Below are 19,691 nucleotides of genomic sequence, written 5' to 3' on the forward strand. Positions count from 1 at the left end.
TATCGTAAGTTCCCTGTTTAGTAAGGAACCCCCACTCAAATGGGACTGTTTTATCTTATATTCCCCCCCCTAAGTTTATGTTCTCCCGCCCCCCTACATCACCTCATCTTTAGTGATGGGCGAAACGGACGAAAAATTTCCGAAACGCCAGCGACAATTCAATGCCGATGTTGGAACCGTCAACGGCGTCAAAAAACATTGGCCTCAGAACCGTCGACAGCATCAAAAAAATTTCACGCGGGCTAATTTTCGCAGCAAATTCACAAATTTATTCACCAGCGGAGAAACGTGGAAATTCGCGGCAGATTTGCACCTGGCAAATAAATTCGCCCATCACTACTCATCTTCTCTAATTTCTCCTTTTTTCTTTCTCTTTACTCTTCCCTTAAATCCTTAAATAAATTAAGAATTATCGGCACTTAATGAGGGTCCCCCCACCACAGGTAATCCCAGACCTACAGGAGACCTGAGACACGAGACCTAAAGTTATCTTATTTCAGGTCACGATACATGTTTCTCCTCCTTTTTTTTTCTTTTGTTTTATTTTTTCTTAGTATGTTTTATCATGACAAGTAATCAATCTGTTTGAAATGTGTCAATATGAATAAACTGTATTCAACTGGAAAACCAATAAAAATATTATTTAAAAAAAATCTGTACTGTTTCTGAAATAATCAAGTTTATATTCACTATTCCTCTCTCTTCATTCTGTCTTCATGCAGGAGTTGGGGGTCAGATAGACGGATATTGGATCTAACTGATTATATATTGATTGTCTCTGAAACAATGCAGAATGTTTAATTGATTGTATTTACAAAGTTTCTTATTTCACTATGCTGAAGCTTATATTAAATTAAAATTTTCGCAATAGTTTCCCTTTAATAATAGTGTGTAAACAGGCTTCTTGTGCATGATCCTGTGCTTTTCAGGCACCTATTTAATCCTATCTACCACTAGGAGCATGGGAGTATATTTAGAAAACAATTTTGGGTTCTTTTTGACTAGCCTTTAGGTAACATGCTGTCTGTATGGTAAGAAAAATGGGTCTGGTGAGTCAGGGCTCATTGCCTCTTACTGTATGTAATGTATTTGGGGCTTAAGTTCACATTGCCTCTCACTGTATTTGATATATTTGCAGTGTCACTACCCTCTGCCTCTCACTGTATAACATATTTAGAATTTGGAAACCATATTCTTGAAACCACTGTGCGTTTATTTACAAGCACATACTGTACTGAAAAATGACCTTGTGCCATTATACAGGGGCATTACACAGGGGCATTTTTATAAACAACGGAGATAAACATCACTGGTAATATTGCCCATAGCAACCAATAAGAGCAGAGGTTTAACTGAGTGGTAGCGACTTCCACAGTGAAAATTAATTTCACTGTCCGGAAATAGTGGGCCCACTGACATATTTAGGGCCACTGTTAAAAATACTGGGGTTACTGTGTTATATTACATTACCCATTGTCATTTATTACTGGTGCAACTATATCATTATGGCAAGTTCTGTTATTAAATTGTGCACATTACTACGAGTGTATGTGGCTACAAATGTTGGTATGTACAGCCATTCAGTATCTCTTTTTAACTACTTCAACCACTGGGGCCCTTCATACATTTTAAAGTGTTTAAGTGGGGCTTAAACTCCAAAGGTTTTTTTTTTTTTTTTACACTGCCTTAGACAATTAAGATAAGTGTCTGGTGCTTAGCAGCTAGCAGCCTTTATTTAGGTCTGTGATTTAAGTTAAGGTCCCCATAGACGCAAAGATTTCTCTTGCCGAACGACCGATTTTTAGCGAAGTCGGACCAATCCTTCGAAATTATCGTGCGGTTAGTGGGATTTGAACGATCGAGTATCTTTTTCGGCAGACATCTGTCAGGAAATTGATCTGCCAGGTTAAAAAATCTTTGTCTGTCCCAGTGCAATCTATCTATGTTTGCAGGGCCAAGCAGGCAGCTCCCCTTTGTTTTCCTGGCAAATTGGTCTTTTTAGTTGATGGACAATTTGTACGATCGTTCCGAGATAATCGTGGTCTCACGATGATGATCGGATCTTTTAAAAATCTCAACATCTATGGCCAGATTTAAGAGGTGCAAAATGTTAGATATTTAAATATAAACAATATTCAGCATTTTGGTTTTTGAACAGGTTGTAAACAGAGCGCTGATAACTTTCCTTGCCATGAAACAGTTATCATTAAAGTATCCTTGCAAACCAATTAGAATAATCAATTCAGGGTACATTTTTTTTGTTCTGTTTGTTTGTGTTGATCCTTTATGTTATGCCTGTGTTCTTTATTGTTCAGTATCTATATACTCAGTGATATGAAATACTTGCATGTGTGTTAACCACTCATCACTAATGGATTGATACTACTGTAAAACCTTACATGGCTGTAAAGTTATATACGCTTTATTTAACAAAGTTCATGTTTACACAGCTAAATGTTGCCCTTGTAAGGTATGATAGCACAAGGAAAATACTCGTTACCAGTATAATTGAGTTATCATGTGATAACAAGTGTCCTGTGAATGTAATATTGTGTGTGTGTGGTTTTTTTTTTTTTTTTTTTTTTTTTAGATTTTGCTTATACTCAAGGGGCTAAATAATAAAAGGCTCTAAATTAGCCCAGGAGCAGTAACCCATAGCAACCAACAGAAAACAGAATTTACAAGTCACTCGTTTAAAAGCAAAAAAAATAAAACATCTTATTGGTCACGATCGATTACTGCTCCTGGGCAAACTTGTGCATTTTATTACATATGGGGCTTGGAGTTTAATTGCTGTTAATTTTCTTGCATCCATTTAAATACTGAAAGTAATATTTTGTCAATTTCAGGTTCTTGCTAGCTACATAAACCCATCTGGATGTGCAATAAATGGGGAAACTCAGATCAGTGAAAGCAGAGGGCAGAATAGCAATGCCCTCCCTTCTGTTTTACTAGAGCTTCTCAGTCAGTCCTGCCTTATCCCAGCGATGTCATCGTATCTCCGAAATGATTCAGGTACGGATTTCATATTTAACTTTGCTGATGGTGCAGAAAAATTCATATCTTACCTCTTAGTGGGAAAAGAAACTTTTTTTGTGAAGCAGGGTGGATCATTTTTGGACAAAACAGATTGATGCTTGCTCAGGCTGCACAGATTGGGCTGCTGTGGTGCACTGCTTTAAAGCAAAGTAAATGTGAACCTCAGTTTGCATTTTAGAAGGTCTGGGACACTTCAGTAGTTCAAAGTAAGAGCGGGCCTATACAATTGGCAGTTACTATTGGGTTATTGAGTGACTGTTTTACCCTCTATTTGTGGAAAAATAGGATCCCATTTAAAAGTACACTAATGAGAGTATATCCGTGGATCATGTTTTCCAGTATATAATTTGTTACTTTATAATGAGACGGCATTTATCATCCAGACAAAGGCACAAATCATTCTCAAACTGAAAGATGTAAACTTTTTTTTATTGAAAGGTCGATTATGTAGCATGGATTTATGGCACAATGGATGTCAAATGTCAGCAACATCATTTGGTGTCTGTTCTGTCTTCTAAAGTTTGCAATCAGGAAAAAAAAAATCCTTTTCATGTGCAGATCATTTGCATGGATACCTATAGGATAAATCTTCCGTATTTCTGAATGCCATTGAATAAGCAGGCTATCATGCCTTAATGCTGGGCTGCCCGAAAGGTAGATCGGGAACTACCAGTAGACCTTTACCTGGTGATCAGAAGATCTCAAGACACTGTCAACAAACAGCTTGTCTAAATCACACACCTGCTTCGTGCTTTTCATTCAGATATTTATTATGTTAAGGTTACATAAGAAATAGTTGTTTGTTAAACATAGTAATATGCATTTTCTCATAAATCAATATTTAAGTAATATTTTCAGTGGAAAACAATGCTAACAATGCTTTTATAGATGTAGATCATAATGGGACAACATCACTAGAAGTAGACCTTGCATTAGTAAAGTATGGCCACTCCTGCCTTAAAGGACCAGTAACGTCAAAAAATAAGTGTTTTAAAGTAATTAAAATATAATGCAGTGTTGCCCTGCACTGGTAAAACTGCTGTGTTTGCTTAAGAAACACTACTATTGTTTATATAAATAAGCTGCTGTGTAGCAATGGGGGCAGCCATTCAAAGGAGAAAAGGCTCAGGTTACACAGCAGATAGCAGATAAGCTCTGTCTGTCTAATGCTGTTATCTATTATCCATTAGTTAACCTGTGCCATATAGCCGTTTTTCAAATTCCGCCATTGCTCCACAGCAGCTTGTTTATATGGAGTATAGTAGTGTTTCTGTAGCAAACAGATCAGTTTTACCAGTGCAGGGCAACACTACATGATATTTTCATTACTTTAAAACACTTTCATTTTTTGGTGTTCCTGTTCCTTTAATGCCTCATAGTCTCATTTATTCATAGCTATGTTTAAACCCCTCCAGCCATTTTCCTCCAGATATATTCACCACCATGTAAGGCTTGCTGATTCATGCATACAACATGGAGCTGGCAACTGCTCCTCTATAAACTATAACAAACAAAAGAAAGTTGTGCTCACCACTTATTTTTAAACCATTAGGCAGGGGTGCAATGAGGCTGTGACCACAATATTCATACAGACAAATGCAAGAGGTTCTCTGCACTCAACCCATTATCAGTATATTTAGGATATGTAGACACTTTGTGCCTTGAGCTACTAAAAATTATTTGTGCATATATTGCAATATATTAAGCTGGTCAACTATATCAAAGTTATCCCTGTTCTGGTCAGTCCTACACTCGCTTTCATCTGATTCACTAAGAATTCATCTGCTTCATTATACATTTTACACAAGGACATAAGCTGGCCATAGATGCAAAGATTTGATCGTACAAATCTCCGTTTAGTACGATTTTTGGCCATGTGTGGAGTGTCCCGACATTTTTCATGCAATGGTGATCAGTCGTTCAGTCAATCTGACAGGTTATAACATTTCTTTTGGCTACCGATAATATCTCTGCATGTATTGCTGATCTGACGTTATCAGTGGGAGACTGTCACCAGCTTTTGTTGGACATAAGTTTAGTACGATTGGTGATCTGAATAGTTAGTGGCAGGTCAGAGATTGCACCGCACAATGGTTTGTCTGACATCGAAAGTATATTTGCACATCTATGGCCAGCTTAAGTACTACCTGCAACTTACTTGCTGCTTTTAAGGTTAAAACTACCAATCATGGTTGCCCTTTTACTGAAATATTGATAATGTGTTGAGTGCAGAGGACCTCTTGTATTTGTCATTGGAGACATTCCTGTGCCATATACCTTGTTCTGGATTTCTATTTGTGGACTTAGAGACAGAATATCTGCGCTAGCTGGTGTCCACCTTTTAAATACATATAGCATACTGAGCAGAAATTACACCATCTATTAGAAGTGGTGTCTAACCATACTGTATTATGCATGAGCACTATAGAGCATTGATTTGTTTGCTGGAGAAATATAAAGCATTAAACAGCCAGCGCTAATGACCTGTCTAATCATGATCTGAAAATAACTTCAGTTTTAAACAGTTTGATGTTACCAAACAGAAATGAGACTTTGATGAGTCTTTTAAACAACAGTAATGATCATGCATATACACACATCCATTCTTTCATGTTGCTCTTTCATTTGACAGCCATCTTGAAATAATTGGCAGTTATTTTGGCACTTAACATACATTTTTGTAAACATGTTAATACAAACTAAAGAAAATCATACACTGGAATTAATGTTCGATGATTATTTTATTCATTTTATTGTATAATTCATATAGTATAACACAGCTTGTTTCTTGCACTCACAGGCAAATCTCTGGATGTTCTTTAAAGTAGAATGGCATTTGAATAATAACCAAAGCATTCTAGGTTTGGCAATGTTCATTTGCTGCTTTTCACTATCACACAACTGACAAATTATCAGCTTTATGTAAACAATTTGACAACTATATTCATTTGGTTCCCTTCTTAAAACCATTCTTGTTTGGTAGGGCTTATTCCTTACCATTCAGTCACTGGACAGTGGAAGGAGGGTCTGTTACACAACATACTGTAATAAATTGGGAAAGGAGTGTTTTGTTCAATTTAGCTGTTCCTGTTATCAAAATGTGCAAAGAGGCTTTGGAGGCAGGCCAGAAAGCCTTTTCTCTCTACCGACTTATAAGGTATACAGATGCAAGGTGTGTGAACTAGTGATGGACGAATCTGACCTGTTTCACTTCTTCAAAAATTCGTAAAGCGGCAAATAATTTGCCAAATGCATTGAAGTCTATGGAAGACATTTTTTTTTATGCACATTGGGGTTTATGGGCGTCTTTTTCGATTCGAAACTGGGCGAAAAACTTCACTCGTCGCTAGTGTAAACCCTTTCCACATTTGTTAAAATATGCACATGTATAGAATATGGATTATTAGGGACTGAGTCTTTTTACCTTGGTAGGCACAATATACATGTAGGGGGTTATTTATCAAAATTTGAAATTTGCTGATTTTTTTCTTAAGTTTGACCAAACTAGAATCCACTATTTGAACTTATTTCGGTTTGGTTAAAAACTCAATAAAATCGAGCGAAAACTTGAATCGTATGATTTTATTTATTTTTTTTTGAGTTCTTTCCTGAATCATATAATATTTTCTGGCTTCTTTCCAAAAAGCCAGAATTTTCAGATTTTTGCCTGAAAATCCCAAAAAGGTCGGATTTTCAGGCTTTAAAAAACGGTTGGGAACTCTGCCATTGACTTATAAACAACCTCAGCAGGTCTGAGATGGAGGTTTTTTGCATTTGGGCTTTTGCTGTATCAAACTTTAATAAATCTCGAAAAATTAAAAGATTTTTAGTTTCGCCCCAAACAGCCTGACTAGAGTTTATTAAATAACCCCGGTAATGTGTAAAAGTAGCAAAAAATTTAATTACAATTATTCCACTGGCCAATGATTTAAGACATCAATGTTTTGCTTGCTGGGCTTTCTTTATTTTTTAATACATTACAAAAGAATATAATACTGCTTTGTAGCCTAACAATATACATCATGGTCTGCAATGATAGAGGATACAGCTGATGTGTACTTTCACAAAGTTCCAACAAAAGATTGCATTACTATAGTAGTATGCTTTTTGCAAAATTCATGATTCAGTAAATCATATTGTTTTCCTAAAATTTCTCTTAATAATGCTGGGTCTCCTCCATTTTATAACAGAATATAGGGGGCATTGTTTACATCCAAGGAGGGAAAACATACAAAGTCTCCCAGTACTTTTTTCTCCCTTTTTTGAATATATTTACATTTTTTTGTAATTTCAATTGTAATTTGTTTCCTCTCCATAGAATTTTTACCCACCAGTAGTAGTCTTCTTGGGCTAAGGTTCAACCTATTTATTTTGAACATCAGTTTTGTGGGAATTATTAATCCGTTCACTGTAATGTCAAACTTTGTTCACAGGTATTGTATTTTACTAATGGCGTATGGGTGTAAAAGTATTTTCTTTTAGTTTGAGAGTATAAAATGTAATAAAGGCATGATGACCAGTTTACTCAATGAGTATGTGTTTGAATCCTGCCATTGCTTAATATCCTCAGTGAGAATGCTGAGCAAGAAACCTCCATGTGAATACACCTACACAGATTAATTGTAGTGCTTCGCCTACGATCACACCAGATGGTTAATTTAGACCCAGACAAGTACATAGAAGCTATGGTATCTGTAAAAGAAAAGTCACATTATTCTGCATACTTAATTTAACCCCCCAAAAATGTAGTTGTCTAATTCTTTAATTTCTGGTCATTTGTTGGTAACAAACCACATACTGGTTATATAAACATACTAGTTTTATTTGAATTTTGACTTCTTACATAAATTGTGTTAAGCAACTATGAACTTAATCTGATTTTACACTTTGCTGAATAAGAAGCTGATACAAAGTTTCTTCTGGGCACTTGGTGTATATTTTGTGTTTTCCTTGGATAATTGGAGCAGTTATAAACTTTTGATTATTAAAAAAAAAAAGTTGTACAAACATTTTAAAATGTAGAGGCATTTGTCTTTTTGCCCCTGAAATTTCATACAAGCTGTTTTAATATGGGTTAAGCGGAAGAGGAGAGATATGGTCAATCGCAGTGTTTCTCTCCCAAAAAGATATAATTTTAGTAGAAGAAATGTCAAATGTTGCTGTTTAAAATTTTATGTGAATTTTAGTGAGAATTACTGTTTTTTTTATATAAATGTACAAAGAACCTGTTTTCAGCTTTATTAAATGCATGATGGTATAAAATCACACGCTCTTAAACTTTAAAGCTTTCCGCAGGAATTGTGGTTCTCCAGCCTCCAGAAATGAATTTATGTTTCCAGATGTGTTAAGAAATGCATCCATTGGTGTTTGTTTCTATGGCTTCTTGTTTGTGGCTTTGTTTGAAATGCTTTAGGACATCATAAAGAGTCATAAAAATCACATAATTTTATAAGAGAATCAAGAAATTCAATATGGGTCAAGTTTACTGTAGGCAGAGAGAGCATCCCCCCCCCCCACGAAATGTTTCTGCTTAGTGTCAATAATTTATGATAGAGCTTTTATAAAGATTACAATTATTTAACTGCCTGCAGAGAAACTTATAAAGTACCAGCTTCTCCAACCAAGGGATACAATCCGTGCAAAACACTCTGTATTGTATTATTATAATGTGTTGCTGTATTTTATAAACTGCACCCATAACAGACAACATCAACTCAACTTGGAATATCAATGCATTGCTTTTGTGATCTACATTAATAGGCTATCACTAACTATATAATGAATGTGGTAGAAGTGCTTGTATGTACAGCACAAGGAAGCTACAAATTAAGCAGTAAATGAAAAGGTCTAAATGAGGTCTTAAGTAACTAAAGGATATATTGACTTTAGGTTAGTGATTCTAGTCCTTTAATATTAGTTATTGACTATATTTCAAGATCTCCAATGGCCTAAGCTTCCTGTGAGTTTGGTAACTTCTCTAGATACATGTAAACATTTTTTTTTTCTGCTGAAAGAAACCGGAATGTTTTTAGATTGCCCAGTTAATGGATAACCTCAAAGCCAATTTTGCTTATTCTAGCTAAAGCAACCAGTTGAGTATTGTACAAAAGTCTACATTTGAAGACAGTAGCATAGGAAACCTTAATGCCTCCAGCTAACAGCCTGGGAATGATGTTTTTTTTTCTTTTCAACAGTAGCTGGAGAGTTACATTTTGCCTAGCCGTGACACATGGGCTTGTTCCTGAGCATCCAATTGTATAATCGAAAATCTAGTTAATGGCTTTCAAGACACCTGCCCACCCAACCAGTTATTACTTTGAAGTATAAAAATGTTAGAATCCTATGATAAAATGCTTCCTTCTGTCATTCACAGTAGGTAAATCAGAGTGGTCGGTGTGAAATTTAATAAAGTGCTTTTAGGGAAAAAAAAAGGGTATTCACGTAAAGAATATATTGAAAAGGATTATTATCCATCCTTAGATCTACGAGCACAGATGGAAGTAGTATTACAGGTATGGGATCCGTTATCCAGAAACCTGTTATCCAGAAAGATCCGAATTACGGAAAGGCCGTCTCCCATAGACTCCATTATAATCAAATAATCAAAATTTTAAAAATGATTTTCTTTTCCTCTATAGTAATAAAACAATATCTTGTACTTGATCCAAACTAAGATATAATTAATCCTTATACGAAGCAAAACCAACCCATTGGGTTTATTTAATGTTTATATGATTTTCTAGTAGTCTTAAGGTGTGAAGATCCAAATTACGAAAAGACCTGTTATTGTAAATACCCAGGTCCCAAGCATTCTGGATAACAGGTCCCATACATGTAGTAGTATAGTATTCCATGGAGTATAAGTGAAGGGTACAAGTTGTTCTGTCCTTTTTCTACAAATGGTCGGATGAGTGAAGTGCTATTATATACAGATGGATGCTGAATGACCATTTCCTGTATCTTGTATATAATATGGCAGTAACAGAGCCCTCTCAGGCATTTTATTTTTAAATCACTTGTCAGTTGCAATACTAAATTGACTCTCTGTATCAGTGGCACCAGTGTGGTGTTGCACATCTTGATTTACGTAGTCTTATAATCCTATCTGCAGTGACGGACGCATGTGATTCCCCATAATCCATCTAGGCACTTAGCACTGGAATGTATTGGATAGCATTTTGAGGGACCTTCTTGAAATGTCTTCTCAGTTCCTGCCATGTTTTCAGTCGGAACCATTTCACCCCCACCTGTTAGATGCTCAGTACTGCTATAAACCATCAGAGGGTGGTGTAGATGTACACAAAAATTACGACAAACAGATTTAAAACAGTTCCTATAATTCCCAACATTGCCAAGATGGACTCTTCTTTTTCCTCTTTCTCCTCTTGTCTCTTCACTTCTGCTGCTGCTGCTGATATAGCAGACGTAACCATTTTCCCCAGAAATGTCTTCAGTACTCCTCCAAAGACTGTCTAGAAAAGAAGCAATGGAATAATATTGCACTGAAAATATTACATCTATTACAAGTTTAAAGTCTACTTGGTCTGTGCTTTATATAGTACATTGTGGTAGACGAGAAAACACGGCAAATTCCATAATACATAAATGTGTTTGTATAGAGGTAATGTTTAAATCTACGTTTTGCACAATCTCTCTGCATTTCCTTTCTAACCAGGCAAAGCTAATACAAAGTGATAGGTGCTTTATTGCTGGATATTCCTAGAAATGTCCCTGGAAGCTAAATGTGAAAACAGGTTAATGGGGTAATGCAGGTCACTAATAAGAAGCGGCACAATGTTGAAATCAGTGTGTGGGTGTTGATATAGATAGATGTGTAGATATAGATAGATATGTAGATAAAGATAGATATGTAGAGAGAGAGAGAGATATAGATATGGAGATATAGATAGATATGGAGATATAGATAGATATGGAGATATAGATAGATATGGAGATATAGATAGATATGGAGATATAGATAGATATGGAGATATAGATAGATATGGAGATATAGATAGATATGGAGATATAGATAGATATGGAGATATAGATAGATATGGAGATATAGATAGATATGGAGATATAGATAGATATGGAGATATAGATAGATATGGAGATATAGATTGATGTGTAGATATAGATTGATGTGTAGATATAGATTGATGTGTAGATATAGATAGATATGTAGAGAGAGAGATATAGATAGATATGTAGATATAGATAGATATGTAGAGAGATATAGATAGATATAAATAAATATGGATAGATATTTAGAGAGAGGTTTACATGTAGATGTATATATAATGCGAGTGTAATTATAATCAACCATACACTCATTTAAAGGATAAACATGCACTACCATTGTCATTTAATGCATCAGACGTAGCTATAAACAATTTGGTACATTGGATGATTAAAATCCATTTCTGTGCACTTGGAATATAATTTCCCAGTAAAGGGGTGGTTTACCTTTCAATTAACTTTTAGTATGTTCTAGCATGACTAATTCTAAGCACCTTTTCCATTGGCCTTCATTATTTATTTGTTAGTTTTTCAAGTATTAGCCTTATTCTTCTGATCCTGTCCAGCTTTCAAATAGGGGTCACTGAAAACATCTAAAAACATATGCTCTGTAAGGCTACACATTTATTAATATTGCTTATTTTTATTGCTCATTTTTCTATTCAGTTCCACTCCTTTTCATATTTCAGTCTCTACAATCAGTGCATGGTTGCTAGGGTAATTGGGACCCTAGCAACCAGACTGCTGAAATTACAAACTGGAGAGCAGCTGAATAAAAAGCTAAATAACTCAAAAACCACAAATAATAAATACCAAACTGCAAATTGTCTCAGAATATCACTCTCTACATCATACTAAAGGTTAACTCAAAGGTGAACAACCCCTTTAACCCATGTCGATGCTTTAACGGTGTTGTTTGTTGTTTAGGGTTTTATTTTATAAAACTGTAAGTGAATGCTGATAATATGCTTAAGGTAATATATATTTATAAATACAAACTGCCCTCTACACACAGGTTTTACATGCGTCTCTCAGACATGTATAATATGAGGGAGGGTTCTTCAGTATTTTGGTTGTGCAATGGATTTCATTGTGTACTAGTAAATCAGCCCTAGATGAACTCCTTTCCATCTCCTGCCATGTATCACTGCCACCCAAACACTTTTGTTTATAATGTACTTGTGCCCGTCATTTAAAGGAATTAGGGCAGCATATGTTAAAGCTGAGGCAAAGCTATGCTGAAAGACTCCATTTTTGTGCATCATCTGTAATGAGATTAATAAATATTGTTATTCCTAATTTTACCATAATTAGTCTGTTGTTCCTATTATTCTTTAAATACCAGAGTGCACTATGTTGTGTTACAGACCCTTATGGGGATTAAGAGCTAAAGTGGGGCTATTGTGCGTTTTGCTAAATCTTATAAACCGTCAATTACACATGTAGCTGTCTAACAGAACGTATATGCTTTGTGCCCGTTGCTTTTGTCTCCATGCTGAGGTTGAAGCATTGTAGTTTCATTCAATAAAATGGTGTCTGTGTTTCATTGTAATGAATGAAGCTTTTTACAGCCCGATCATCCGTAGCCCGATCATCTGTAGCATGCAGAATAACACATTTATTAGATGGAATGTTTCCTTACCCTACTGTGCATCAAGAGTACAGTGGCATCAGGCATACTTCTTTGTCCCTCATAGAATGGAAAACCAACCTTTTTTTGCCTTCCACTTGAGCTGCACAATTTCTTTTCGTTGTTCCCTTTAAAAAGACATTGCTTAGAGCCACACAATTTGAGGATCCTTATTATATCATTAATCCGATGAATTCATGCAGCGTGAAAAAGATGCTACCCATTATTGATCCACAGAAAGAGAAGCGCTTTCCAAGAGCCTTGTCCTCAGTTCAGAATCCAAGTTGTGTTATCCCTTTGTTTAGCAGGTAGCTCCTGCTGTGCAATTGTTTGTTCTTTCCACGGTCTACAAGGGATTTGTCATTGGCCTGAGGGGAATCCCTTCTCCCGAAGACCCTTAAAATAAAGCAGTAAATTTCCCTTTCTTAATAAATGCATCATTCCGGGGAATTTTCAAGCCACTGCTCTCTCTGAGAAAAATCTACCCTTGGGATTTGTATGTAACCTGAGAGTTTTCCAGCACCAGGTGTAGTTCACACTTAAGCAGGCATCATTTGCAAATAATTCCTAGGAATCCTTCTGCATATTGTGTAATTCAGCAGCCAGCTCCACCAGACAGAGTGGTCGTGCTTGGAGTTGCATTACTGTAGCGAACAGTGACATTGACTAAACACGCACCTGGCAGTTGCAGAGTATAGGAGCTACAATCTGCCCTCCCAGACAGCCAGTTACATAACAATGCGCTGCAGCAGCAACATTGTCGGGCCAGGCACATTTGAATCCTGCAACTATCCCAGAGTAGCCTGTGCACCGAGTGGGGGGGGGAGGAGGAGAGAGTTAACCCTTTGACTCGCTGAAGAAAGGCTGTGACACAAATGGTGACATTAGGGCACTGAAATGCACCTACTTTTCTGGTTTGCCCATTCTCTGTTTTGACAGACACATATTGTTTTTTGATTAGGCACTGCCTCCTTTGTAGTCAAGCACACCACCCAAAATCAGATGGTTCACACTGTGTGCGTCATCAAGCTGTAACCAATGTTGATGGCTAGAGGGTAATGTCCCTCAAGCATGTTTATGGAAAGCAATTATTTAAACTAACCTTCTGAAAATTAGAAAATGCACCTCATACGTGTGAATTTACGTATGTATGTTCATGGGGTTTTGTTGTTGTTGTGCATGCATCCATTCTGTGTTTGTACTGCCCTGCAATGTAATTATATGAAATGCTGATCAACCTGTCAGACATTTGTATGCTTTTTTTTCATATCTTTAGATTTTCTGCTAAACGTTCACATTTCAATTTCTCTGGTAATACAAGCATTTTACCAAATGGCTTTAATATATTGTGCACATACATGTGTTACTTGGTTATGTTATAGCTGGACTGTACATGTAGTATTTAAAATGTGCTGAGTTTAGATTTGGTCAAATACTTTGTATTTTGTCCAATACCCAAGCCTTCAAAATATATTTGACTACATTTCCACCCCGATTTACAGTCTCAATGCTGAGCATAAATATTTGTCCAATAGACCTTTTTAACCTTCTAATAAAAAGCTATCCTGCTATGGTAAAGATATTAATACATTTATTAATAAAATAGATCCTGCAGAGGTGCGGTTGGAAATTCCAATAAATGCCTTGTGTAATTACTAATAATGAAACTATTATAGCGGGCATGTCTAATTTGCATCCTATGAATTGTCACTTTTCTGCAACCCCACATCCAGTCTATGACCTCCAGTTGGAAAGCACTGGTCTAAAAACCAAGAATACCTTTGCCATGTTTACTAAGCAAAATGACCATGATTTCTGCAATTGTACTACAACAAGGACCACTCTAGTGTCAAGAGCAAATATATTTGCCATTGCATTACAGACCTCTAAAATAGAAGGCATGCCCCTATGTTTTTTTTCTTTTTTAAAATAATTAAATAAGTTTCCCCAAAAACCTTGTTAGAAACCGACAGTAGTTCTACTTCTGCTGGCAGCTTTCCCTTGCTGCTCAGCACTGTACGTTTGAAGGATGCCAGCAGCTAGGCAGACTTGACAGGTTTACGGTTTATTTTGCTTCGCTTCTGTGGAAGCGCCTTTAAAGGATAAGGATACCTTAAAATTAAATTGAATGTAAAATTGCAACATACGTTATTTATTTAAAGGGATACTGTCATGGGAAAAAAAATGTTTTCAAAATGAATCAGTTAATAGTGCTGCTCCAGCAGAATTCTGCACTGAAATCCATTTCTCAAAAGAGCAAACAGATTTTTTTATATTCAATTTTGAAATCTGACATGGGGCTAGACATATTGTCAATTTCCCAGCTGCCCCAAGTCATGTGACTTGTGCTCTGAAAACTTCAATCACTCTTTACTGCTGTACTGCAAGTTGGAGTGATATCTGGGAAGGTAACCAGATAACAGCTCCCTAACACAAGATAACAGCTGCCTGGTAGATCTAAGAACAGCACTCAATAGTAAAAACCCATGTCCCACCGAGACACATTCAATTACATTGAGAAGGAAAAACAGCAGCCTGCCAGAAAGCATTTCTCTCCTAAAGTGCAGGCACAAGTCACATGACCAGGGGCAGCTGGGAAATTGACAAAATGTCTAGCCCCATGTCAGATTTCAAAATTGAATATAAAAAGATTGTTTGCTCTTTTGAGAAATGGATTTCAGTGCAGAATTCTGCTGCAGTAGCACTATTAACTGATGCGTTTTGAAAAAAATATGTTTTCCGATGACAGGATCCCTTTAAGTTATTACATGGCAATATAATAAACAACCGCCTGCTGATTGATCACTTCCTGTAACTTTACAGTATTTTTTCAGAAGGAAAATAGAGAAGTGTTCTGAGACTTCTGATCTCTTTCCTGAGCAGAGAAACCTCAGATGTCCTTCCTGAGCAGAACAACATCAAAACACTTCTATATTTTCTTTATGAAATTATATCTCTTAAAACTTTTGACAGAAAGCCGCCAGGAAAAAAAACTATGCTAGTAAAAGCTTTAGCGTTTTTTGCCATGAAGAAACGTGTTTTTATTCCTTAGATAAGGTAATTGGCTGGCTTTTTCTAATGTAAGTATTTCGAGACTGATGCTCCCAGGAAAATTAGTTGGTTAGTTGTTGATGAATTGTATTTTACAATGTACTTTACTAAAGTCTGCAAAAGAATGCAGGCATCAAGCATTTGAAAGACAATTAAACCCAATTATAATGTATTCCTTTTGTATTCATAAAATAGTACAGTAATTTGGTAACAGTGTGCCAGTCTTCATTGATATACAAATCCATTTTCCTTGCTTGTCCTGGTCACAAGCAGAAAAGCGTTTTCTCCCCAGGAAACCTATGGTTGTAACAAGAAACACAGCTACAGAGATCGACAGCATTTATTAGTTATGTCAATACATTTTGAAAAAAGATATGTCTTGTTCATTAAAACTAGAGCCTATAACAGCATTACAGCTCTACACTTATTAACTCATTCAGCTACAGGCCTCTTCAGTGAACATGTACTTTAAGGTGCGAGAATTCTGTTTTATTTTGCTAGGTTTTGCCACATCTGCACTGGCCTGTATACAGCTATATAAACTGTTTAGGCTCTATGGGGTTAGGGTCCCCTGTGCTTGAAACATTCTTTGGACAGTGCTTGGTAAAATTATCAGTACAAGCATCAGGGTAGAAGAAAGGAAGGGAAGAAGGAAAAGTATTGATTATTAACAGGAACAAATACACCCTTTTGTTATGATGTGGTGCACCTTCAATAATGGGCATCTAATATCTTACACAGTTTCCTAGCACATCTTTCAAGCTTAATATACCTGCTGCACTTTGATGTTATTTTTATTTGTAAATGCAGCCCTAATTTCCGGCGTAATTAATAACTGGGAGGCTGCAGCTTTCATTTTTACATTCTTAATATGACAAAATGTACCGGACTAGTCGCATAAGCATAGATTTTGGAAAGGTGAATGTAATGTTTTATAGCACTTAAAGTCACCTAATTAATCACTGCTCATACACTTGAATTAAATGTCATACTCTGGGAGTGGAGGGGACAAAATATAGATATATACTGTTATTTTACACCATGTCAGATCTGAGATAGAAAAAAAAACTAAGTGTAATTGGCATGTAACCTAGAGACAAACAGCTGACATAAGACTTGTATTTATTGCTTACAAAGCACTGCCTCGCTGGTCTATGGACAGAAATATCTAACTTCATTGTCTAGACTAGAAATGGCTAGGATGAAAGAGTATTTTAAAAGTCTAGAAAAAGTTTTGATCAAAGAGTAAAGTGAAAACTATATTACATGGCTCTATAGGCATTTAAACACCCCCAGTTGCTAGTGTCCCTACAAGGGAAAAGGGGCTACAAAAGAAGTTAGAAGAGGTGGAAAAGATTTCCTGATTTAAAAAAAATACATTGTTTAAAGTCACTTAAGGTTATTATAACAATGGGGGTAAGTGCTCCAAATTGTGTTGCAATGCAATGGGGTACACAGGTATGTCATAACAGTATTTGTTCTTAACCTCAGTATACATCATTCACACATGCTATGCACATACACTCTTGAAAAATATAAGCGCAATTGATCTGAACATTGTAATTAGTCAAAATGAACTACACCACTAAACTAATCTGTGTGAAGTATAGATTAATGGAACTACTCATTGACTAGCTCAGGTGTATAGAATGCATAAAACCTTGTGTAGCCACTGCTATTTATGAAATGAGTAATCTCTCAAAAAAAAGTTTAATTCTGCTAAGTTTTCCAATATACATTACACATTTACAACGGTTATACTGTTATTTGCAAGTGTAATTGCCTTTAAAGGCACCTGTTTATATTCTCTGTGTTACTGGATCTGATCAAATGTAACAGACCTGGAGGAGGCCAAAATTCTGTAAATTCTCCCTGTGAATGGTGAGTTTCTTCCCGCATGCCAAAAAACATACAGGCAGGTTAAGTTTTTTTTATCCACTATTCCTAAATCCCAGTGTGCCTAATTCTAATAACAATATTGGGGAATGTCAGACCACCATCAAATTCTGTGTTTACCAAATCACAAATGGCCTGACTTGCATTTACCCATATGGTAAATAACCAACATAACTTAAAATTAATGGAGAACATTGACTATAATGTGTGTTATAGGGACCTCAGATTGTAACCTCCATTGTTACAGGCACTGATGTGAATGTTCAGTCTCTGCAAAGCCCTTTCGCAAATTTGTTGGCACTGTATAAATTTGTAAGAAAATGTGTAACAAAATATCTAAGAAAATATAAAGATATTTTTAATCAGAGAATTGATAGGCATAAGTAAACCCTGTACAAACATTGAACATTTGTATTATTAATGTAATAATTGGAAAGTTTCTTAGAATTGTATTTTCTTTCTTTATGCAAAAAAAGACAGTTTTTGGGGGTGGAGTAACACCTCTCTGACCGGTTAATATATATATTTACTGTATATTTAGCAAATGTGTTCCTAAATTGCAAGCAGTAGATTGCTAAAAGGTTGTCTATCTGGATATAAAGCAAGATGCAGATTTGACCTAGTCAGTTTTTGGATACTATATTTGGATAGGAAGCTCAATCCTATAGCAATAATATGTAGAGTTTTGAAGCAACAGATAATGTTAAAAAGAAAAGTTATGTTTCATTGTTTTAATTCTCATTGTTTATGGGCCACTACCGCTAAGATTATGGCATTATGCATTGCATAAAATCAGGGTAATTGGCAACTATGTTCAACTGGACAGAATAACCATGATTCTGTTTCTGGAATTTCTACTACAGAAATTAGATGACGTCTCTCATCTTTGTTTGTGAAGCTTCTCATTCATCCAGGTCATGACATATCTATAGAAATAAGCCAAATCAACTGGACTTGCTGTGTTTTTCTTGAAGACGTTTCACCAGTCATCCAACTGGCTTTCTCAATTCAGAATAACTTGTGCATCAGAACTCAGCCGTGTACCTACATCTAAAAGAAAAAGGACACACGTTTAAAGACTGCCAAGTCCAGATTCTAGACCTGGAGAGCGACTGGTTCAGAAGAGGTGTTAAGCCATATATGTAAAAACTGAAAAACCAAGGTTGAATAGAGGGGTTACGACATCTATTGTCTGCCACATACAATTCTGTTTTGGTACCCCTCCCTGGAAGGTTTAATAACACATTAAAGCTCCAATCTTGCTAATACAATCAACACCTAATTTAATGACATTATTGTGGATTATGATAAACAGATTATACTGATTGGAGCAACATTCCAGAGGATATATAGCGAAGCAAGATCCTATGTACAAGTTATTCTGAATTGAGAAAGCCAGTTGGGTGACTGGTGAAACGTCTTCAAGAAAAATAGACAGGCCACATACCAATATACATAATATTCTGCAGACTACATTCTTTGGTGTCATAGAACTTCATGCTAATTCTGTAGGCATTCTGTGAAGTAGCCTTTGCTTGTAGTTAAACTTATGCTTTGAAATGACTTTGGAACTGACGGTCTTATGTATATATGTATGTATGTATAACTTTATTTATAAAGCACTACAAAGATACGCATCACTGTACAATCCACTGTACAATATACAAAAGTACACACTGGGAGGACAAGTATTGTAATAAATACAATAAATAAGCATGAATACACAGAGATTAGGTGCCATGTAGTATAAAACAAGGAGGAAGGAGGTCCCTGTTCAGAAGTTTACAGTCTAAGTTTTATATTTTAAATGGCAAATCTGTCCGTTATCCTCCTAAGAAAAGGCCGCAAGCTTTGTCTGTAGGTATAATGTATACTGTAAGGATATAAGAAGTCACTGAGGTGCTTCATGACCATGTAAAGGCACAAGGAAAGGTCTTATATCATATACTAGATGCCGGGATACAAATCGTTAACATAAAAATGGTTCTGCAAAGAGAGGCTTAGAAATGTGGCTCTGTGACACAAACAAACAAAAGCAAGGGTCAGTTCATTG

At 36.0% G+C, this 19,691-nt stretch overlaps 1 protein-coding gene across 6 annotated transcripts in view; it reads left to right on the top strand.

The window, feature by feature from the left end:
* Positions 1–19,691, top strand: part of birc6.S (baculoviral IAP repeat containing 6 S homeolog) — a 166,355-nt gene that overhangs the window by 122,250 nt on the left and 24,414 nt on the right. For all 6 annotated transcript variants that reach the window (XM_018265204.2, XM_018265206.2, XM_018265207.2 and 3 more), the window contains one exon: positions 2,850–3,015. In XM_018265204.2, the coding sequence (XP_018120693.1) occupies positions 2,850–3,015 (166 nt within the window). The remainder of the gene's footprint in view (positions 1–2,849; positions 3,016–19,691) is intronic.

Source organism: Xenopus laevis, chromosome 5S, assembly GCF_017654675.1.
Source record: "Xenopus laevis strain J_2021 chromosome 5S, Xenopus_laevis_v10.1, whole genome shotgun sequence".
Lineage (NCBI taxonomy): Eukaryota > Metazoa > Chordata > Amphibia > Anura > Pipidae > Xenopus > Xenopus laevis.